At 43.8% G+C, this 23,764-nt stretch overlaps 1 protein-coding gene and 1 long non-coding RNA gene across 10 annotated transcripts in view; one reads left to right on the top strand and one right to left on the bottom strand.

Moving 5' to 3' along the window:
- EXOC6 (exocyst complex component 6) overlaps window positions 1-21,121 on the bottom strand; it is a 218,798-nt gene extending 197,677 nt beyond the window's left edge. For 3 of the 8 annotated variants that reach the window (XM_033224621.1, XM_033224613.1, XM_033224607.1), the window contains exons 1-2: window positions 20,872-21,051; window positions 17,455-17,566 (exon numbers count right to left, since the gene is read on the bottom strand). In XM_033224621.1, coding sequence (XP_033080512.1) covers window positions 17,455-17,566; window positions 20,872-20,908 — 149 coding nt within the window. In that variant the 5' untranslated portion in view covers window positions 20,909-21,051. Of the gene's footprint in view, window positions 1-3,091; window positions 3,267-17,454; window positions 17,567-20,871 lie in introns of those variants that run through there. The other 5 variants (XM_033224564.1, XM_033224631.1, XM_033224582.1 and 2 more) reach the window with 5 other exon arrangements.
- On the top strand, window positions 5,179-8,876 carry LOC117091831. 2 transcript variants are annotated; one of them, XR_004440548.1, is made up of 3 exons: window positions 5,179-5,632; window positions 6,524-6,607; window positions 8,641-8,876. It is a non-coding gene; the product is annotated as an uncharacterized LOC117091831 (long non-coding RNA). The 2 variants fall into 2 exon arrangements; XR_004440547.1 differs by lacking the exon at window positions 8,641-8,876 and adding an exon at window positions 7,149-7,235.
- Window positions 21,122-23,764: the final 2,643 nt, after the last annotated feature.

The raw sequence follows: 23,764 nt of genomic DNA, 5'->3' as shown, positions 1-23,764 counted from the left end.
TTTAATTAGCGATTTTTTTTTTTGGAATTTAGAAAAAAGTTATTTCGGCCGGGCGCGGTGGCTCAAGCCTGTAATCCCAGCACTTTGGGAGGCCGAGACAGGCGGATCACGAGGTCAGGAGATCGAGACCATCCTGGCTAACACGGTGAAACCCTGTCTCTACTAAAAAAAATACAAAAAACTAGCCGGGCAAGGTGGCGGGCGCCTGTAGTCCCAGCTACTTGGAGGCTGAGGCAGGAGAATGGCGGGAACCCGGGAGGCGGAGCTTGCAGTGAGCTGAGATCCGGCCACTGCACTCCAGCCTGGGCGACAGAGCGAGACTCCGTCTCAAAAAAAAAAAAAGAAAAAGAAAAAAGTTATTTCTTAGTGGTTGCTCTCAGAATCTACTTCAGAATTATTCTAATCAAGTAAGATATAGAAATGTTACTCTTATATAGCTATATTCCTTCTTTCCCTTTTTTTTGTGCTTTTACAATAACACTGATTTTCTGTATTTCTGTCTCACTGAATTCCACTCTGATCTTTACCATCTCCTTTCTTCCACTCTTCTGAATTTCATATACTCTTCTTTTCCTAGTTTCTTAGGTTAGAAGCTGAAGCCATTCTTTTCTAGTAGAGGTGTTTGGTGCCATAAACTTCTAAGTATTTCTTCAGCTGCATTCACAAATGATATGTTGTGTTTTCATTTTACTCAGTTTAAAATACTTTCTAATTTCCCTTTTGATTTATTTTTTGTGTGTGTTAGTCAATGACCAAATATTTGGGAATTTTCCAGATAGTTTTTGTTTTTGTTTTTACTATTGATTTCTAATATACTTCTGTTGTGGTCAAAGAACCATGTTATATGTCAGGGCCTGTGGAAAGTTTATCACATGCTTCTCAGGAAAAGGTCAGGCCAAAAAATCCTGCCGCTGAGAAAAAACAATATAAATAAAATAAGTCTACAGGCCACCTAAAAGATAGGAAATAACAACAAAAATTAATCTTAATACTAAAATATTTATGAATAAATTGATGTCTTGGATTTCCTTCAAAATAATCCAAGATGAGGGGGAGCAGATAAGGGAAAAGATCAAACAAGACTGGCCAGCGAATGAATTGAAGCTAGATGACAGTTCATGGTGGTTCATTACACTATTTTACTTCTTTAAACATTTAAAATGCTTCCATAATAAATGGTCTTTAAAAATGCAATATTAACACTTCACTTAGTGAAACCTGAAAAAAAAAATACAGGGAAAAAACAGTAGTAGCTTAAACAACGTTCAAGAGAAAAGACTGCTAGCAGTACCCTCTATATGTGTGCAAAAAGCGTCTGCGTATAAATGAGACATAAATATACATATATATGGGATAAGTGTGAGTCACTAGAGTTTGCTAAAGAGAGTGGGTTCAAACAAAATGAGCCAGTTGAAACAACTGCCCAACAAAAGAGAACAGAATAACACTATGAATACAAATACTCTGTTCCTGAGTGTCCCAAAAATCTCTCAATATATCTCAAAATGTTCTTCTAAGTTAATTTCATCTTTTTTCAAGGACACTACCTAGCACATTTTCCCAAGATGAAGCACCTCTTTCATAACCAGTACTATTTTCACAAATAAACTACTCTAGTAACTTTATCACGCACTGCACTCTGTTTCAAGATGCAGTGATGAAAACAAAGCTTCCTTTTAATCTTCTTTCATTACCAAGTATGGTTTATTAAAAGACATAATAATGTTGGAAAATTAAGGAAATGCACTAATTATGCATTATCATATCATAGCAGAAACTTTATGTAACAAAAATTTATAACATGCCTACCACATGCTTGGTCTTAGGGATACAGTAGTGAACAAACAGGCAAGGTCCCTAATGTTCTGAGCTTCCTGGACATCTGAATACTCTCCCCTCTGCATTCCACAAATAAGGAAACCGAGATCCAGAAAGGTTAAATAATTGTTTTCCATGACTGCACATTTCATCAGTGGCAGGACTAGGGCAAAACAAGAATCCAGGCCTCCTGACTCTTAAGGGTAAGGTGTATTTACATAACTTGAACTGGCTTCAATTTACACTACATTCACCGGTCCACAAACTGCACAGCGCTCTATTTCTAGGAAGAGGATTCTGAATAAATACTAATGATAAAGCATAACCAGTCTTAAGTTCCGTAAGTGAATCATAACTTCATTTATCATATCATCACTCCAAAAGATGAAACCTTATATGTAAAAGGAACTTATTCTTGAAGACAGTGCCTAACCTAACCCATGGCTCATTACGGTGCCTGGCTAATAATATTCTATCGGAACAGCAGGTATTCATTCAGTCTGGCATGGAATATGCATTACCTAGTACTACTCTTAAAATGAATGAGGAGGAACTCGATTTAAAATAACCGGAACAATTAATGCAATTTTAATGAAATGTTTGTAAATAAGTAAAAGCTGTTCTGCCGCCAAAGAAGCTTAGATCCCGCGAGTGCAGGGTCACCCTAGCGTGTTCCCAAGCAGCAAGCAGCTCCTCCCCTCCAGCCCACGCGCTTTTCTCGCCCACTCCGGCCGCGAGGGGGAGCAGGGGAAAGGGGCCGGCGTCTCCCGCTCAATTTCAATTCTCCCACGCCCGCGGCAGCCTGGCGCACCAGGCTTTCCACCCGCGCGCGACCTGCCACCTCCCACATGCCGACTGCCGGCTGTCGACCCTAGCCTGGCACGCCCGCGGCCGAGCAGCCCTCAGTCCTGCCACAAGCGAGACTGGACCAGGCCCCAGGAGTGTCCTCGGGCCCTGGAGCCGCAGCCAGGAGACGAATGCGGGGCCGCACCGCGGCGCCCGGGATTAGAGACGCTGCGGCAGCCACACCCACCGGCTGCGGGGTGACAGCTCCAGAGGCGGAGGCAGGCCGCGCCGACAGGTGCAGCCGCCTTCTCGGTCCCGCCCGGGTCCGGGCTGGAGTTCCGCCACCCGCGAGCGCCCCCGTCCGCCCCCGCGCGCACCACCTGTCGGGGAGCTTCGCGCGCGGCCGGCGGCGGACGCCCCGCCCGGCTCCTGAGGAGCAGCCGGCGCAGGGCGGGGAGCCGAAGTCCTTGGGGGATGAGATCTTTACCGGAGGGTAGGCCCCACGCAGGCGGTGTCGGTGCTCTGGATCTCCTGCAAGATCCGCTCGTGCTCGGGGACGGTGCCCAGACCCTCGCTGCTCTCCGCCATTTTGGCTGGAAGCTGAGGAACCGGAGAGGCGCAGCGCCGCGGGAACGACAGGGGCGAGCGCCAGGTGGCGCGAGCGCGGAGGGGCGGGGCGGGGGCGGGGCGCGAGAGTCGGCGGCTGGGGGGCGCGCGGAACGCCGGGCAGGAGGCGCGCGACCCGGCTCTCGCCCCCGCACCTGCGGGAGTGAGAGGGGGCTGCGGGCGGCAGCCGGGTACCCAGCTGGCCTCCTGCTCTCCCTGGCGACTAGCCCCTCCTGGGCGTCTAGTCCCGGCCTTTGGGCTTTAACATATATTCTTGTCTTCTGTGTGTGCCACACGCTGGGGATACCGTAGTAGTCAGCGAGGTGGACACTCAGATCATCACCCTGCCTCTGTAATAAGAGCCATTTAACAGGACATTTAACAAGGGCCTGATGTACTCTGCGTTGTGGGCAATCAGAGAAAGGAAAACATGCACTCACGAAAAGCAAAATTGCGTGTGATAGTAAGATTTATTTTAGGAACGAATAAAGATCCCAGTTGACCATGAAGACCGCTCCAGGTGGATTCATGTCCCCACCTGCAAGAAGTCCACCAGCGGCCAGTCAACTTGGAAATAAATTATAAACGACAGAAAAATGACGAGAAGTTAAGGCACTTGATGGCAAAGATATCGGAAAAAAAAAAAGCCCAGGGCGATGTGTGATTCATGTCAAAGTCCCTGAATCCCAGTGCCCCCAGGTCAGGGTAGCTGGGTTGAGGAGGGGTGAGAGCTCTTGAAAGGGGGTTAGCAGCAGGGAGGTGGGAGAGAGAAGGCAGGGAGGCTTGGACAAAAGTATCAGTGTAGAAAAAAGTCCTGCTTAATGACATGTTTGTGGGACACTGAGTAAACCAGTTTGTCATGATCGAAGCAGGGAGGAAGGAAGACTAAACAGGAACAGAATGCAAACCTAGCCTGAGGAACAACTACTTTCTGCTCTACATTAATCCAGGGCTTTGAAAAGCTTCCCTTTGAGTCAACCAACTCTTTATCCAGCTGTGTAACTCAGTCACCCTCAGTGAGCTTTTACTTGAAACCTACCTCCAGCCTCCTTCCCACAAACATCCTGGGAGGTGGTTTTGTATAATAGAGCATGAGCTCTGAAGACCAGTGTCTGAAGACATTAATTCTTGGATAAATATCACTTGACAGCTGTGTAACATTGGGCAAGAACCTAGTTCTATGTCAGTTAAATGACTGTAAATGACAATAGCAGTGTCTACCTCATATTGCTGTCCCATGGTGTATGAGTTTTCCATTGTTGCTATAACAAATCACTACAGATTCAGTAGCTTAAAATGACTCAGACATATTATCTTACAGTTCTGTAGGTTAGAAGTTTGTCACAGGTCTCACTGGGCTAAAAATCAAGGTGTCAGCGTGTCTGTGTTCCTTGCCTGAGACCCTGCGGGAGAATTTCTTTGCCTTTTCCAGCTTCTGGAGGCCACCCACATTCCTTGGCTCATGGCCCCCTTTGTCCATCTTCAAATCTAGTAGCATCTCTCTGATCATTCTTCTGTAGTCACATCTTCCTCTGACTCTGACTTAGGCTGGAAAAGATGCTCAGTTTTTAAGGACCCATATGATTAGAGTGGACCCAACCATTTAATCCAGGATAATCTTCCATCTCAGGGTCCTTAACCTTAATCACATATGCACTGTCCCCTTTGTCATGTAAAAATAACATATTCACAGGTTCCAGAGATTAGAATGTGAGCATCACATTCTAGGACCCACTGCCTACCAAACTTAGGAAGGGCCCTGTAAAACATTGCTAATGCCCACCTTCCTATTAATCTGGAATCTTCAGAGCAATGGATTCCGGCTATACACATCCATTGAGCTAAGATAGTCTTCCATTTCCTGCAAAGAGACCTAGCTTTTCATTCTCTTTGTGGGAGGGGATAAAGTTTGTCTTCATTTTTTTATGTCTCAGTTTCAATTTTCAAAAGTTTATTTTCCCCTCTTAAGAACAGTGGCTTACACCTATAATCCCACAGCTTTGGGAGGCTGAGGTGGGAGGATCACTTGAGCCCAGGAGTTCGAGGCTGCAGTGAACTATGATAGCGAGCAAGATGAGGAGAGCAGGGCATGTGGCACAGGCCGGCTTCCTATTTGACCAGTGTCTCCAGCTGGAGCATTACTTTCCTGATCATTCCCTACCTAGAACTTTCCTCCTTTTCTTCACCAGTCCTGATACCTTTTATTCCAAAGCCAGCTCCAAGTGTGCCCCTGCTCTGGGAAACCAGCCCTGCTTAGGCACTCCTCAGGCCAGGCCTGTTTCAACACCTGCCCAGAGAGATTACTTCAACATAAGCAGCAGTATCTTCCCCAAAATTCAAGTGAACATAGAAGGAAGTCCATTTACCACTTCTCCTTCTGAAACAGTTTTTGCTGGTTCCCTCTGAGACTTCTGACAGTTCTGTGAGTACCTGGAGGTTTTAGCTAAGAATTCAAAGTTAAATGTCCTAAATAACTAACTGTACATTTGTTTTGTTTGTTTGGTTGGTTTTTTTGAGACGGAGTTTTGCTTTTGTTACCCAGGTTGGGTAACACTGGCGTGATCTTGGCTAACTGCAACCTCCGCCTCCTGGGTTCAAGCGTTTCTCCTGCCTCAGCCTCCCGAGTAGCTGGGAGTACAGGCACGTGCCCCCACGCCCAGCTAATTTTGTATTTTTAGTAGAGATGGGGCTTCTCCATGTTGGTCAAGCTGGTCTCAAACTCCCAACCTCAGGTGATCTGCCGGTCTCGGCCTCCTAAAGTGTTGGGATTACAGGCGTGAGCCACCACGCCCAGCCCTAATTTTAATCATGGACATAGATATATCAAATATATAAATGTGGGGTGGGGGAAGCCCATCCAAGGGATAATGAATTTTTTTTTTTTTTTTTTTAAGATGGAGTCTCTCTCTGTTGCCTAGGCTGGAGTGCAGTGGCACAATCTTGGCTCGCTGCAACCTCTGCCTACCGGGTTCAAGCGATTCTCCTGCTCAGCCTCCTGAGTAGCTGAGATTACAGGTGCAAGCCACCACGTCCAGCTAATTTTTGTATTTTTAGTAGAGATGGGGTTTCGTCATGTTGGCCAGGCTGGTCTCGCACTCCTTCCCTCAAGTCATCACCCTGATTCGGCCTCCTGATGTGCTGGGATTACAAGCATGAGCCACCACGCCCAGCCCCTAGGAGTGAATGATTTAATGTCTGCACTAAGAAGGTTATGGAGTAGCAGGGCACAGACAGGTAGATTGCAGATGCATGTGGAATTATTTTTTGGTAGTGGATATTGACTTCCAGAGATCAATCCAAAATCTCTTTTCAGGACTCCTGGAAGAAGAAAGATACACCAGGAAGACCAGCAGAGCAGGAGATGCATTTTGTGTCCAGTATAAAAGTAATTGGCAAAGTAAGGATTTGACTTGTAAATAAACTCTTAGTCATTAGCAACTTATCTTTGCATCATTTATCTACAGACTAATGACCTGTCTTGGGAAAGCGCCTCCCTCAGAATGAGGTTGTAGAGTGCAGCTGCTCTGATCTGGCATTTAACTACTTGAGTTCAAATTCCAACTCATCTCTTACTAGATGCTAGGCCTCGGGGAGTTACTTAACTTGACTAAGCCTTAGCTTCTTCAAGTGTGAATTAAGGACAGTAAGAATCCCTAGCTTACCAAATTGTGTGAGGATTAAAGACGGTAATATATGTATAATGTTTAGCCTAGAGCTCAGTCAATGTTAGCATTGGCGACTAGGGTTATCAGGCATTTGCTAGTAAGCCAGAGAGCCCAGCATTTTAGCCTCCTCTTTGATAAAATAAAAATAGAAACCAGACACATAAATGTTCTTTTTTCTAATCATTAAAAAAAAAAAAAACCTGATTGTGTATCAGGGTTTTCTGCATGCTTGGTGGGTGTAAACCACCTGAAATATGTTTCCTGCTTTTGTAGAGAGGGAAACAGGAACATGTCTTTGGGTTGGATTCTTGGTTCCAGACCCACTTTAGTGAACCCTCTGGATCCTGCGCTTTTAAGGCAAGCGCCTTTCGTTGTCTTTGGGGGCAGTGCTCACTCATCCTTGGAAGCACATATCATGGTGGTGAACAAATCACTGATTCTGTCTCCATTTCCAAGAACTGCTCCTACGTCAAGCACAGGGATGATGCCTGTATTGTTCACTGTCCAGCCCAGTGCCTTGCATATAGTAGGGGCTCAATTAATAAGTGAATGATGCACATGCGAATACTTCTCGTATTAAGCTTGATGTTGTAAATGGCATGGTTTTCTTTTTCCTTTTTTTTTGAGACGCAGTCTTGCTCTGTCACCAGGCTGGAGTGTAGTGGCGCGATCTCCGCTCACTGCAACCTCCGCCTTCCGAATTCAAGTGATTCCCGTGCCTCAGCCTTCTGAGTAGCTGGGACTACAGGCATGTGCCACCACACCCAGCTAATTTTTTTTTTTTTTAAACAGAGTCTCGCTCTGTTGCCCAGGTTGGAGTGCAGTGGTGCGGTCTCGGCTCACTGCAGCCTCCGACTCCAAGGTTCAAGCAGTTCTCTGCCTCAGCCTTCCGAGTAGCTGGGGTTACAGGCACCAGCCACAACGCCCAGCTAATTTTTGTATTTTTAGTAGAGATGGGGTTTCACCATCTTGGCCAGGCTGGTCTTGAACTCCTGACCTCGTGATCCACCCACCTCGGCCTCCAGAAGTGCTTGGATTATAGGCATGAGCCACCGCGCCGGCCCACCCAGCTAATCTTTTGTATTTTAGTAGAGATGGAGTTTCACTATGTTGGCCAGGATGGTCTCAATCTCCTGACCTCGTGACCCGCCCGCCTCGGCCTCCCAAAGTGCTGGGATTACAGGCGTGAGCCACCGCGCCCGGCCAAATGCATGTTTTTGGAGGTAGGGTACACATCTACAAAAAGATTCCCCTCCTCGCCCCTGGGAACCCTATCATTATCCTCTCAAAACTTGGCATCATTCAAATGTTTCTTTTTTTTTTTTTTTTTTTTTTTTTTTTTTTTTTTGAGGCGGAGTCTCGCTCTGTCTCCCGGACTGGAGTGCAGTGGCCGGATCTCAGCTCACTGCAAGCTCCGCCTCCCGGGTTTACGCCATTCTCCTGCCTCAGCCTCCCGAGTAGCTGGGACTACAGGCGCCCGCCACCTCGCCCAGCTAGTTTTTGTATTTTTAGTAGAGACGGGGTTTCACCGTGTTAGCCAGGATGGTCTCGATCTCCTGACCTCGTGATCCACCCGTCTCGGCCTCCCAAAGTGCTGGGATTACAGGCTTGAGCCACCGCGCCCGGCCTCAAATGTTTCTTAAAGAGTTTTAGAGCTCTTGTTATAGAATTATAGAACTGTATCAAAATGTAAAGTACAGACAGTCTTTATACATTGGCTCTGATAAACTAATCCTTCCCCGCGGCTTTTAACCACTGGTTTCAGATGTCCACCGTCACAAGGTCCCTCCTCCAGCTTCTGCCTTTTTGTTGTGGTGACCCCAAGTGGCCACACTGTGTAAGTGCAAAAGAATAAACAAAGCCCAGCTGGTCTGGGAGGATTCCGGCTGTAAAACCCTGTGCAGGAATCGGCTGTTCCATAAAGATCTGGACCCCACGGTGGAGAACAATAGAAGGAAATTTGAAATTGAAGCCAAATAAAATCCGTTTTTTTCTAAAATACGGGCCAGTCCTCAGAGGAGTTCAAAAGCAACTAGCCCCGGGTTTTGTTCATTCAACAACTATTTTTATTAAATGTTTGTTGTGTACCATGTTCTGTGTTAAGCTCTCAGACAGGGCTGGTTCATGGTGTGTGACCTACGCAGTTGCCTTTGATTCACTACTCTGTCATCACCATCTTGTAATTCTTAATGGTTTTAGAAAAAGGAATCTACATTTTCATTTTGCCCTAGGCCCCACAAATTATGTTGCCAACCCTGCCCTCAGAAAAATGTCCTGAAAGCCCCCAAAATGAAACATTTTAAAGTCCACTGAGCAGTTAAAGAACAATATCATTTTCTCTGAGTTCCATTCTGTCTTTCCTTCAAATAACACCCCCCACCACCACCACCAACTCCACCACCACCACCAGTTTATAAGACAAGCAACTGTCCCTGCTGTCTCCTCTTACCTTCCTTCTCCTTGTTGGTTTTCTTATTCGTTGTCCTGTTCAATGCACTGTCTATTCCTCCCTCTTTCCCTGCTTAGCCTTCCTTTACCGCCCTTTGCCCTTTCTCCCTTTCCTCTCACTTGTCTGATTTTTCTCTCTCCTCTTGGCAAAATAGGATTAGAAATGTAGCTAATGAAATGACAATGATAATGATAGCTGACATTTACTCCCTGGCTAGGGATATTAGCATCCCTAAACCCTCCTATTCCTTACCTTTTTGTTTTTTTTCTGAGACAGAGTCTCACTCTGTCACCCAGGCTGGAGTGCAGTGGCGTGATCTCAGCTCACTGCAACCTCCGCCTCGCGGGTTCAAGTAATTCTCCTGCCTCAGCCTCCTGAGTAGCTAGGATTACAGGCATGCACCACCACGCCTGGCTAATTTTTGTATTTTTAGTAGAGACAGGATTTCACCATGTTGGTCAGGCTGGTCTTGAACTCCTGACCTCATGACTTGCCTGCCTCAGCCTCCCAAAGTGGTGGGATTATAGGCGTGAGGCACTGCACCTGGCCTATTTTTTTTTATTCTCCATAGCACTTATTAACACTTTTTTATTGGTGTATTTCTGGCTCTCTTCACTAAAATGCAAGCTCTCTGTGAGCACGGACTTTCCAGATCTTGATCTTGCTGTATCAACGGCACCCAGACCACTGCCTGTCACACTGTAAATGTGCCATTATTATTTATTTACTGAATGAATGAGTGAATGAGCATTTGCTATGATACATTTCATTAATACATTTCATGCCTAATTCACCTAATCGTTTCAACAGCTCTATTAGTAATTATAAAGGCGGAATTTCAACCCCTATCCTTCTGGTTCCAAAGCCCATTCACTTAACCACTAAGTAACCAAAACTGTCTCCCTGGTTGGAATATTTGGCTCCTAAACATAAAAATGTTTTTAAAGTTTTATCTAGTGTTGCAATAAACATCAAATAGCTAATGATATCATTTAAATGTCCAGCAAAAATTGGGTAACTGTATAGCCCACTCTCATAAGACATTCCAGACTTTTCTGAGGTGCCACAGATGCAGCAAGCCTCAGTCATGGTTAGGCCCAAACTTATTTCTGAACAATTTCTCTGGACTCCATTTTTATGCAGAACACTATACTATTCTCATTAGAGATGAAATCAGGTCATGATATTGCATTAGTATAAAATATAAGCATTAGTGAATGTGATTTTTAAAATTAACACCTCTCTCCCCTGAATATTATGCAACCAAAATAAAATTTACATTACTGTAAGCCAGGCACAGAAACACAAATACTGCATGATCTCACTTACATGTAGAATCTAAAAAAGTTGAACTCAGAGAAGTTGAGAGTTGAATGGTAGTTACCAGAGGCTGAGGAGAGAGGTAGATGGGAAAAGGAAAGATGTTAATCAAAGATGTTAATCAAAGTTTCAGTTAGGAGAAATAAGCTTTGGTGACCTATTGCACAGAATGGTGATGATAATTAATAATAATATATTGCATATTTCGGCCGGGCGCGGTGGCTCAAGCCTGTAATCCCAGCACTTTGGGAGGCCGAGACGGGCGGATCACAAGGTCAGGAGATCGAGACCATCCTGGCTAACACGGTGAAACCCCATCTCTACTAAAAATACAAAAACTAGCCGGGCGAGGTGGCGGGCGCCTGTAGTCCCAGCTACTTAGGAGGCTGAGGCAGGAGAATGGCGTAAACCCGGGAGGCGGAGCTTGCAGTGAGCTGAGATCGGGCCACTGCACTCCAGCCTGGGAGACAGAGCCAGACTCCGTCTGAAAAAAAAAAAAATAATAATAATAATAATAATAATAATAATATATTGCATATTTCAAAATTGCTCAAAATAGATTTTAAATGTTCTCACCACAAAAAAAAAAAAGTAAGGTGATAGATATAATTAACTTGATTTAATCATTCTACAATGTAAACAGACCGTGAAACGTCACAGTATACCCTATGAATAGGCCAGGTATGGTGGCACACACCTGTAATCCCAGCACTTTGAGAGGCCAAGGCAGGCAGATTGCTGGAGTTCAGGAGTTTGAGACAAGCCTGGGCAACATGGTGAAACCTCGTCTCTACAAAAAATACAAAAATTAGCCGGGCATAGTGGCACACGCCTGTAGTTCCAGCTACTCAAGAGGCTGAGATGGGTGAATTGCTTGAGCCCAAAAGGCAGAGGCTGCAGTGAGCCAAGATTGTGCCACTGTATTCAAGCCTGAATGACAGAGCCAGACTCTGTGTCAAAAAAATAAAAATTAAAAAAAGCTCTATAAATATATGCAATTATTTGTCAAATAAAAAAAATTTTTTTTAATTTGCATAACTCAATATTTCACACCTGCTCAGAATTTCAAGATGTTATAAGTGATTGTTTACTTCACGACTCTAAAGTATATATTTATTAAGTCATACTGGAATATCCATCCCAAATGTAAACTAGACAATAATAGTCAACACTAATTATTGAGTATTTACTCTGTACCAGCCAACTATTATGCTAAGTACCTTATAGACACTAATCCTTTGAGACAGGTTTTATCATAATCCCCACTTGATAGTTTCAGAAACTAAGGCCAAAATCATACAAGTGGTAAATGTCCAGTCCAGATTAAAATCTAGACCTTTGATCTCAATGAATATACTTGATAAAATAAGATTTAATAGAAATCTTACATTTATAAAGATATAAATAGCAAGAACATTCTAGAACATCCACAGTTAAATTTAGTTTGTTTTTTTTAGTATGTCATTCTAAGATTTTATAGTATATACAATTTAGGGTTGGTTTTTTTTTTTTTTAATGTTTTCTTTCCTTTCCTAAAAGTACGTTATCTTTATTCCTAAAAACATGAAAGTCAAAGAAATATGATATCCTGTTTGCTCTTAAACTGATAAAACTTCACGGTCAGCTTTTGGAAAACTGCCTGAGAGAGTCCGTGAATACAAGTGTGAAACAATTATGTTATCATAAAACAATTACAAAAATTTCTTCTGGTACGTCATCTTGTACAATTCCCTTTTCCTCCTATTTTTCCCAGTCCTCTGCAGGGCCTTCTTTAGACATCCACCCCCACCCCCACAGTCCCCTACCTTTCTACCTCCCACTAACTTTGCAGTACCCTACAATGGGTCCATGATTTGATCATCTCAGGCTCAGCTACAGCCACAAAACATGCTGTGACTTCTGAATCCAAGTCGGTTCAGACATTGTGACTTCAGGACCTGTTCTAAGGGGCTAATAACACACCTGCAGGACTCCAAGGGGCATCGTGAGCCCCAGGCTACATCCAGGTCTGAGTCAGTATCCATGGGAGCAGGTCTGATGGGTGATGCCTGACAGCAGGAAGTTCTAGTGTGAATATGGTAAATAAATGTTGCGAATACTGCTACTACCCTATCCTAGGACCATAGCTATCATCACTAATTTATCAGGATCATCCTCAGTATGAAGATTCAGGCAACCATTCCCAATGCATTGAATTGATATGCTACTTGAAACCTATTGACCATCCTTGTGCAAGTAAGTTGGTAATACTGAGTACAACAAGGACTAATGTTGTTTCCTTGAACATGGCTCCGGACAGTCATTAAGTTTCCCAGGGACAGGTACGCCCCCTAGCGGAAGGAGCTGGCAAGGAGCCAGGCACATCTGCACCAAATGGAGAGGCTAGAGAGAAAATCAGGAAACCTCAACAGAATGAGAACATCCAGTAGAAATTAGCCTATGGTTGCAATGTAATGAAAACAGTGATGCTCAGGGCAAAAGGATTAGGGCAGGAAAACTAATTGCAGACTTTACCTGCCCGTTAAGTTTCAGCCTACCAATATTCTGCAAGCTAGGGGATTTTTTTTTTTTTTTTTTTAGCAGTCTTACTCTGTCGCCCCGGCCAGAGTGCAATGGCCCAATCTCGGCTTACTGCAACCTCCGCCTCCCAGTTTCAAGTGATTCTCCCACTTCAGCCTCCCAAGCAGCTGGGACTACAGACATGCACCACAATGACCAGTTAATTTTTGTTATTTTTCAGTAGAGATGGGGTTTTGCCATGTTGGCCAGGCTGGTCTTGAACTCCTGAGCTCACGTGATCCGCCGGCCTCAGCCTCCCAAAGTGCTGGGATTACAGGCATGAGCCACCCCGCCTGGCCTAGGTAGGGGATTTTGAATGCCCAAAGCTAAACCATGCTGGGACAACACAGGCACTAACAGTAGGCCTTCCTTTACATTGTCCCCTTTTTTCTTAAGTTCAGTCGCCATCTGCATGGCTAACATCAAATTCCACTTTTCCACGCTGGTATTTTCTTCCCCAATTCAAACTCTGTAGTTGTCTGAGATGGCTTTAATGGATGTTTCATTGGCGTTGCAAGTAAACCATGGGAAAAGTATAGAGTCTCAGCTCTCCCCTGAAACTATCTTTCCTTTAAACTTAATGCTATGGGCCTTAAATTCCATTTCACACAAAAAATGAAAACAAATGCAAGACCTCAGAAGCATCTGATTCTTGTCCACTGTTTCGAAAAGAGGGCCAAAGGAGCCAACAAAAGGGCTCACTGGGAAAGTCAGGCAGCAAATGAGCTGGACCGTCTGGGAGAAGCTTGTCCTGGGAGTAGCCATGTATAAAGTCAGGAGGTGGGAACAACACAGCCTGGTGGGGTGAAAGGCATTATAGGCCATTGACAATGATTCCTTGTCTCCACAACCCACTCATGACGCCTGAGACAGAGGAGACTCGTTTTCCCAGATGGTGTACGGGGATGAGTATACAGGAAGGTTTGAATGCTCTGCAAAAGAAATGTCGTTCAGGTGCCCTTAAATTACACTGGTAGAAACCATCTCTTGAGTCCTGAGTCACTGAACTCTCTGAGCTCAACTTGTTAGGGGAGTAAACTCCACCTGGCCCAGATATAAACTCTGACCTCAAATAGGCCACCTCAGGTTGACTACCTGCAAAACAAGGTGGACCGGGAAAGGAAGCTAACAGAGTTCAGGATTTTACAGCAGAAAATATCTGTCAAAGTAATGCCTTTCTTCTGTGACAGGGAAAAAACACATAGGTAAACTCTTCAATATTCTCTCTACCTCAATTCCCAGGTGCAAGCTTTTCCCTGGGAATGTTTCTCTCTTGCATTTCCAGTCCCGGTATCCTAACCTTTCTCTCACTGTTCATTCCAGGGCCTCACGGCAGGGCCTTCGGCTGCCTCCAGCCAAACTCCTTTTCCACCCTCTCAGCCCTTAGAGCTTATAGTTTTCTTTTGGTTTCGATTTTGTTTTGTTTTTGGAGACAGGATCTTACTCTTGTCACTCAGGCTGGGGTGCAGTGGCATGATCATAGCTCACTGCAGTCTTGACTTCCTGGGCTCAAGTGAGCTTCCCTCTTTGGCCTCCTGAGTAGCTGAGACTACAGGCGCAAGTCACCAGCTAATTTTAAAAAGTGTTTTATAGGGACAGGGTCTCACCATGTTGCTTTGGCTGGTCTTCAACTGGCCTCAAGTGATCTCCCACCTCAGCCTCCCAAAGTGCTGGGATTGAGCCACTGCAAGCAGCCAGAGCTTGACATTTTAAAATACTTCCTCCTCCTTCTCTTCTTTGCCGAAATGACGACATTCTTGCTCGACTGCCTCTTTTCATTTTTATTAGAAAGGTAAGTATTTTCTTCACTATTAGCCCATGAGCTCATATGAATCACATTCTTAGGGGCTTCCACAATGGAATATTCACATCTAGATGGGGATTCGCAATGGAATATTCACATCTAGATAGGAGAGGCTTCAAAGAATCCAGAGCATTTATTCTGGCTTGTGTGTGTGTGTTTATGTGTGTGCATTGTGTTACAACCATTTCAGGCTAAAGGTTCCTGAGGGCAGGGCCTGTGTCTTACTTATATCTTAGTAACCTTTATAGAAGTTTCCACAGTGCCTGGCACCTAGCAGCTAGGTAAGTAGCGCTAGAAAGAGCATTAGAGCTATGCCTTGCCAGATACGTTGGATTTTTGCAGGCAGAAGGAATAGTGAATAATAGGGGAAAGGAACCCTAAGCTCTAGGAAGCATATTGTCAAATAGCAGAGTCTAGTTTGACTGAAATGAGACTCATGTCATTATTTTTCAACCCTCATATTTGGCCACATGAGCTGATGTGTTCCTGAAGCACAGTTGCAGTAGAAATTTGGTGACACACGCACATACGTATGGAAAGGCATCAAACACCAATCTAAGAAGTCTTCATCTAATCAACTTATTAGATGAACGGTTTAGAAAATTAGGAAAGCTTTTTGTTGAATACTGTCCCAGATAAAGGCTTGTTAGGGGCTTGTAACTTCACTCTACACCCCAAAATAACATCAGTGTGTTTTAACAGTAGCCTTTGGAAAGGAGTGTTCTCATCCTTTTTTTATACCCAAACATTAAGCTAACAATTGGTATTTTAGGTCCACTGCATGGTGGTGACAAGGTAGCACCTGGAGAACATATCTATGCAGGCTCTGCCCTTGAGGGTGATGCTGAGAGAGTGCTGTGGCTGCCAAATCTAAATGATTTTTTGCTGTAGAAAGATCAGGTACAAGATTGGTACCAGGAATATTTGTCCTAAGAAGAGAAGATAAAAAAGATCCAAGCACCAAGAAAGGAAGTCAAGTCCAACACCAGAGACAGACTAGCCGACAGGATAGTTCTAAGGACAGACAAAGTCTGTAGATGTTGGCCAGGGTTGTGAAACTGGGGAAATGTAGAAGGGGTTACAAGTTGAAGACCGAGGGCCCTGAAGCAGCAATGGGAGCAGAGGCCGTAGTAACTAAAACACATCTAGGCTCCCTTCACCCTTTCTCTTGTTTCCACTTAGACTTAGCCACCTAGCACCTAGCACTTAACTACCTAGCACCTAGCACTTGACCACCTACGTAGCCACCAGGCAGATACACAAGTTTTAGAAGGCAATGGTACAATTCAAAGTATGCTCCACATGGAGAAAATTATTGAGTTTTCCATTGCTACAAAGCTCTGGTTTCTACCACTGAAAATTACCAGCCCTTTTTCACAGAATATTTATGATGCTCAGATAGGATGAAGGTATATATAATAGTTATAATGGAGTTGTAATTATTCTGCAACTATACCTACATATTGATAATCCAATAATCAACCAACAAATCTCAATTGTTTACCATGTCCCTAACACCACCCTAAGACCTTTGAAGACATTCAAACTATGTTTAATGCAAAATAAGATTTAAATAGCTGGGAGAAACTTATCCAGGTTTAAACTTTAGTGGACTTAGAAGCACTTGGCCCTGGGGCCTTTCTGAGAATGAAGAGGTCACACACACACACACACACACACACACACACACATCCTTCCACTTAATCTACAAATATTAGTCAACAAATATTTATTGACTGTCACTATCAAATTCAGTGATGAATATCTTGTTCCCACACTGATAGGTGTAGAGACAGGCAGACATAGAGAATTAAAGAATTAAATTTTAAAAGCTGCCCTTTGAACACAATGACATATAGTTTTTCATTTTAATCCTATTCTTGAACTGTGCAAATTAATACCCACATTACCAAATAAGCTATTTTTAAACCTTATATGTTGGTATCCAAGAAGATGTGAAAAAGAAAAAATAAATAAACCTTATATGGAAACAAAATAATACATGAGCGGTCACCAAACACTCAAGACAGCAGCTACAATATAAAAAAATGGTCTACATTTTTTCCTACAACTCATATCCACCCAAATGTAAATTGGCTTCATTGATATGTCTAATTGTTCTGGATGTTTTTCACTAAGTGATATGCTGAAGAAAACAATTGAAACCTCATATACATTTATTAGGAGGTGACTGAGGTCCTTTTTGATCATTTGAAAGTCATCATTTTTAATCTTACGGTGATGACTTAGGAAACATGCAAAATAAAATGGATTAATTATGTCCTGTAATTTCTCTAAGGATAAGAAAACTTTGAGATTAAGTACATACAGAACTGTAACTGTTTTGCAAAAATATTTTTTACTCTTATAAAGAATGATAAAAAGCAAGGAAAAGGACCACCTTATCACCGCTGAAGAAGACACAATAAAATGCAACGGTGCCCTACCTTAAAGTAGCTTCAATAGGCAGCTCGAAAGACTGAATCTCAGCCAGGACATTCTCATAGGTTTGATCTGTTTCTTCTTCCAACATCGTTCCACAGGCCCCCGATTTCCCAGCTGCAGACATCAGATATTGAGTGAAAACCTGTTGTAATTTATAAAAATAAATGCTGTTTTCCTTATAATTATTAGAAGGATTCTCTGTTTACCCAAAGGAGCAACAAAAACAAGCTCTCTGTCTGACTTCATGCTATCAAAGTCTTTGCTTCCAAGAATGTTGCACAGCTGTTGCTGTCCTGTCTCCACTTGTAACATTTTACTTATTATTAACCTTGACACAGTTCGGAAAGTTCCTGCCTAGTGCCGGCTATATTTATTCACTTGTTTCTCAAAGACAATAACTGTGTGTAGGAATTAGAGTCATTACACTATATAAGTTTACTAAATGCATGTGATTTGACAAGGCATATATATTAATATCATTTATGCTAAATACATAACCAAAGCTACATTCCTAGTTGTTACTGCAACTATGTTGTTGACCACAAACCCAAGGAGGTAATTTGCCCAGGAAAAATGAAATGTGTTATGGGATGTGATTTTGAGGTCACTAGGCTAATTCCTTGGTGCCCTGTCTATCTCCTTTGCTTCTCTATTCTGCAGTGTCAATTTCCTCCATGAGCGATGGAGCCATTAGTTCTTTTATCTCTTGTTCAAATACAAATGCTTCTGGAGGCATTTAGATCTTACTCCTTTTCAGTTCCTTATGCCTCACTGTGAATGAGTTTGCTAGATCCCTTCTGCAGAATAGGTTTTGATGGAGAGAAAGAAAGAGAACGAAGATGTCAGCTAGCCTTTAAGAAGGCTAGCTGCCACTGAGAGGAAGAAAGAGTGCATGAACCAGAGGCCCAAAATAGCAAAGGAAAATGTGCCCTACAACCAGCCCCAAGTAGGCCTGAAGAACTAATGGGCATGTATTTCCCATCACCACTTGCACTTGATCTTCTTCAATTCAGTTTAAGCTCAGCTTTCTTGCTTAATACAAGAAAGACAATATTTAAAGGAATGAGTAGTGACATTCTTCCATATGAAGCTTTTTTTTTTAGTTTTTATCAGACCTTTTTTAAAAGTTCTGACAAAAAATTGAAGTTTGTTCTCTTAAAAATGTAGTATTCAAAGCATGCTATAGCTAAAATCTATGCTATTTGTACATTTGTCATAGATTGCATCAGTTTGTCACCCCTGCCTGCATCCATACCCTTGCCAGTACCTCACTGTGGGCACACTATTTGTCCCTGTCCCATGACTTTGGGCTCAGCCATGTGACTTCTGCTGGCCAGTGATACATAAGCTAAAATAATAGCATGTGAGTTCTGAGCCTAGGCTTTCTAAAGCCTCTAAGGCATATATCTGTTTGTCCTCTCGCACCTCTGCCATCACCTAAGAAAAGCATTCCCTGAGAGCTACGTGAAATAGAGTAATCCCCACTGGTCCACAGACCTTCAGGGGAAGGTATATATTTTCATCTAGCTGCAGTAGCCTGAAACAGAACTGCCCATCCAAACCCACGCTTATGAACCAAGCCCCAGCTGAGCCACAGACACAAGAGCAATACTAAATGACTGTTGTTTTCAGCCACAAACAGATGGGTTATAGAGCAAAGGCAAACCAATGCAGCATTCTTCACTTCAACCCCACCAATAGCCCCCAACCCTCAGCCCTAGTTTTGCTCCATGGCAGGACAGAACAAATGCAGCACGAATATGCCTCACACCATTTCCCAATAAGATGAGTAAGTCCTTTGAGACTTGACAAAAATAATAATTTTCAATCTAAAAGTTCTTGGTCGGGCATGGTGGCTCACACCTGTAATCCCACCACTTTGGGAATCCGAGGCGGGTAGATCACTTGAGGCCAGGAGTTCGAGACTAGCCTGGCCAACTAAAAATACAAAAAATAGCTGGGCGTGGTGGCACGCACCTGTAGTCCCAGCTACTTGGGAATCTGAAGCCCAAGAATCGCTTGAGCCCAGGAGGTACAGGTTGCAGTGAGCCAAGATCAGGCCACTGCACTCCAGCCAAAAAAAAGAAGTTCTTTATGTGCAAAGTTTTAAACTTATACCAAATTATAAGATTATATGTGTGCAGAATGTCCATCTGATTCATATTTGTATTCCCCATAATGCTTAAGAGTGTACACCTTGTAGGCCGGGCGTGGTGGCTCACACCTGTAATCCCAGCACTTTGGGAGGCTGAGGCGGGTGGATCACCTGAGGTCAGGAGTTCGCGACAGGCCTGGCCAACATGGTGAAACCCCATCTCTACTAAAAATTAAAAAATTAGCCGACTGTGGTGGTGGGCACCTGTAATTCCAGCTACTCCGGAGCCTGAGACAGGCGAATCGCTTGAACCTGGGAGGCGGAGGTTGCAGTGAGCCAAGATTGCACCACTGCACTCCTGCCTGGGCGACAAGAGCAAAACTCCGTCTCAAAAAAAGAGAGTATACACCTTGTATACAGTTATAGTAGATACTCAAGAAATGCTTAGCCAATGAATGAATGATAGTGAAAGCTACAAGCTGAGTTACCTCTGCCTTGTAAGGAAATGGTGCAAATTATGCAAAAATCAGACAATTCTAGATTGTATTTGTCAGGACCTGAAAATACATAAATACATGATGAGATATCACTCTTAAGACAGCCATCAGCATCACTATATTACATTGAAGAGAAAAAAATTCATAAATAATGCCACATATTCATGAACACATACATCTGTGATGACTGATCCAGTTCTAAATATCACATGGTTTTAAAAATTCATTCTTCTCTCCACACAGCACAAAGTTTAATTTTGAAAATTTTCAAACTTATGGAAGAATTACAAGAAGAATATAATGTGAACAAAAATATACCCTTCATCTGATTCACCAATTGTTAATATTTTGCCACATTTGCTTTCTCTCTCTCTCTCTCTCTTTAGTCAAGGAGATTTTACAATGTAGGCATATGCTGTTAATATTGGAGCGAAAATATATTAATTTAAATAGAATAGGCTGGGCGCGGTGGGTCACGCCTGTAGTCCCAGCACGTTGGGAGGCCGAGGCAGGCGGATCACCTGAGGTCAAGAGTTCGAGACCAGCCTGGCCAGTATGGTGAAACCCCGTCTCTACCAAAAATACAAAAATTAGCTGGGCATGGTGGCACGCGGCTGTAGTCCCAGCTCTTCGGGAGGCTGAGGCAAGAGAACTGCTTAAACCAGGCAGGTGGAGGTTGCAGTGAGCCGAGATCATGCCATTGCACTCCAGCCTGAGTAACAGAGCAAGATTCCATCTCAAAAAAGAAAAAAAGAATAGAATATAGTATAGAAGAATACTATACTCTAAAGTAGTTTAATTAACAAACCGCTATAGCTTTGACTTACTGTCACTGCATGACCCCACTTCTCCTACACAGCACATTCATCCTCTTCCGGTACAGCCAGCTCAGCCTGGAGATTCAAGGTCTTCTGTCCTGGTGGCCCAGTTGCCTCCCTCTGCTCCTCAGCTCTCCCCACCCTCCCTCTACTCCCACCCCACTGTCTTCTGCTCCTCCCAGTCCTGCTAAGTGCAGTTTCTCTCTGCCTCTTACTTTCTTCTATACCGTTTGAGACAAGGGCAACAACTTCCTGTTTCCACTGACTAAACCAGCATCTTCCTTTTATTCAAAACTTTCCTTGAGTGCCATTTCCTGCCGGAAGTTTGCACAGATTAAATGAACAAGAGAGGCTCTCCTCCCAAAAGTAACAGAGAAAACAACCTCCCCCGTCTCATAGTGCTGACAACAAATTCATCAAATGAGGAAAAGAAAAGGAGGAAGTGGAAAGTTTTGAAACAGCCATATTCCAAGATGTCCATAAAAAAGAATGGCGTGTGTGACTGGAATGTTCCCAGTCTGGACCCTTAACCTCTCCTCCCAGCTGCAGCTCAAACTCTTTGACTACTTCCTAGAATTAAGTCTGACCACTGACAAGAGAAGTTTAAGTGACCCTAGGCTAGTGGTTCTCAACTGGGTGATCTTGCGGGTGCCCTGCTGGAGGGAAATGTCTGGTTACATATTTGATTGTCACCATGGGAGGTGGGTGGTGCTACTGACATCTAGTGGGAATGGGCCAGGGATACTGCTGAACAACCTACAATGCACAGCACAAACCCCCACCTGGCCTGCAACACACACACACACACACACACACACACACACACACACACGAATTATCCAGCCTGAAATGCCAGTAGTGCCCAGGCTGATCTTTGGGACACACCATCAAGCCATGTGTGAAGTTGATATAGTCCTGTTCCTTAGGGCCCTTTTCTAGGCCTTTTTCTTTTTTCTCTATAACTGAGCCTCTGTCCCATTAGCCTGCTAGGAGCCCCTGTCCCTCTAGAACTGGAAATCAACCTTTTATTTAAAGTAAGTTTATTCTGCAAATAAAACGGCATCAGTCGCTCACCTTTCTCACTCCATCACCAAGACTAGACTCAGGCTCCTTGCTCCGTACTGGAACCACTAGTGGGAAGCATTGTTTGTTACAAGAAAGGGCTCCCAAGAGAGGGTTCTTGGATCTCACACAAGAAGGAATTTGAGGCGAATCCATAAAGTGAAAGAAAATTTATAAAGCAAATAAAGGAATAAAGAAGGACTACTCCATAGGCAGAGCAGTGGCATGGGTGCTCAGCTGCTTATACTTATTGTTATTTCTTTATTATATGCTAAACAAGGGGTGGATTATTCATGAGATTTCTGGGAAAGGGGTGAGCGATTCCCAGAATTGGCGTTCCTCCCCTTTTTAGACCATATAGGATCACTTCCCAACATTGCCATGGCATTTGTAAATTGTCATGGTGCTGGTGCCAGTGTCTTTTAGCATGCTAAAGCATTATAATGAGCAGTGAGGATGACGGAAGTCACTCTCATCACCATCTTGGTTTTGGTGGGATTTGGCTGACTTTTTCACCACAGTCTGTTTTATCCGCAAGGTCTTTGTGACCTGTGTCTTGTGCCAACTTCCTATCTCATCCTGTGACTTAGAATGCCTAACCTCCTGGGAATGCAGCCCAGTAGGTATCAGCCTCATTTAACCCAGACCTTATTCAAGATGGAGTCACTCTGGTTCAGATGCTTCTGATATGTTCATGTGTTTCATTGGCACAGAAGCCCCCTCTACAATTCACAGTCTCTAGGAAACATATCTGGGAAATTGGGGACAAGGCAGGGGTGCCCCAGAAGGTAGTGAAGTGGAGTTATTGTCTGGCCTTGTTGTCTGAGGTTCGTTGCCTCATGCCAAGGAAATCAAGGACATGGACACATGTGAAGTGAGGTTAAGAGCAGAGGCTTAATAGGCAAAAGAAAGAGAAAGGAGAACAGCTTTCTCTCCTGCGAGAGAGAGGGGCGCCTGAATGGGACTTCCAGCCTGTGGGGAGTGCATCAGATTTTGTAGACAGGCTTGAGGAGGTGATGTCTGATTTGCATAGGGTGCACAGATTGGCTGGACCAGTTGCAATATTTACATAGTGCATGAAGAAGCTGGCCACCCCACCCTAATCTTATTGTGCAAATGGGCTTTCCACTTGGCCAGCCCCAGGCTGCCTGCTCCCTATGGCACATGTGGTTGGAAAGGAAAAGGGAAGATGGAGTAGTCATTTTGAACATGCCTAGTCCAGGTGGCCTTTCCCTATTGGCACAGCTGCCAGCATTCACCCATGCAAGCTTCTAGCCTGCTTTTCTATGTCTGCAACTCGATTTTACAGGCTCCTCTTTGTTAGAAAAGAAAATGATTTGGGGGTTGCTTTTCATTAAAAGGAAAAGCTTACGGAGGACTTCCTTACTCTATCTGCCTAAATAATTTCTTCTTAACTCCTATATCAGTAGAAGAAGAATATCAGATGAGAGTGACCCATCCCTGGTAAATATCACCTGGTGTTTAATCCTTCTCAGAGTCTTGGTGGAGTTGGAGTTTTCCCTCCCATCCCTACCCCACTCCTTCCTATGCATTTTGAAAGGCCCACAAAAAAAAAAATAAATAAAAAATAAACACACACACACAAACTCAGCAACCTAGAAATAGAAGTCTATTTAAAAAAAACAAAAACAAAAACAAAACAGGCTGGGTATGGTGGCTCACCCCTGTAATCCTAGCACCCTGGAGGCTGAGGCTGGCAGATCACCTGAGGTCAGGAGTTCAAGGCCAGCCTGGCCAACATAGTGAAACCCTGTCTCTACTAAAAATACAAAAATTAGCCAGGTGTGGTAGCACATGTCTGTAGTCTCAACTACTCAGG

Source organism: Trachypithecus francoisi, unplaced genomic scaffold (genome assembly GCF_009764315.1).
Source record: "Trachypithecus francoisi isolate TF-2019V2 unplaced genomic scaffold, Tfra_2.0 Contig01436, whole genome shotgun sequence".
In the NCBI taxonomy this organism is placed as follows: Eukaryota; Metazoa; Chordata; class Mammalia; order Primates; family Cercopithecidae; genus Trachypithecus; species Trachypithecus francoisi.
Note: the sequence above shows the minus strand (reverse complement) of the source record. Positions and strands in the feature narration are given on the sequence as shown.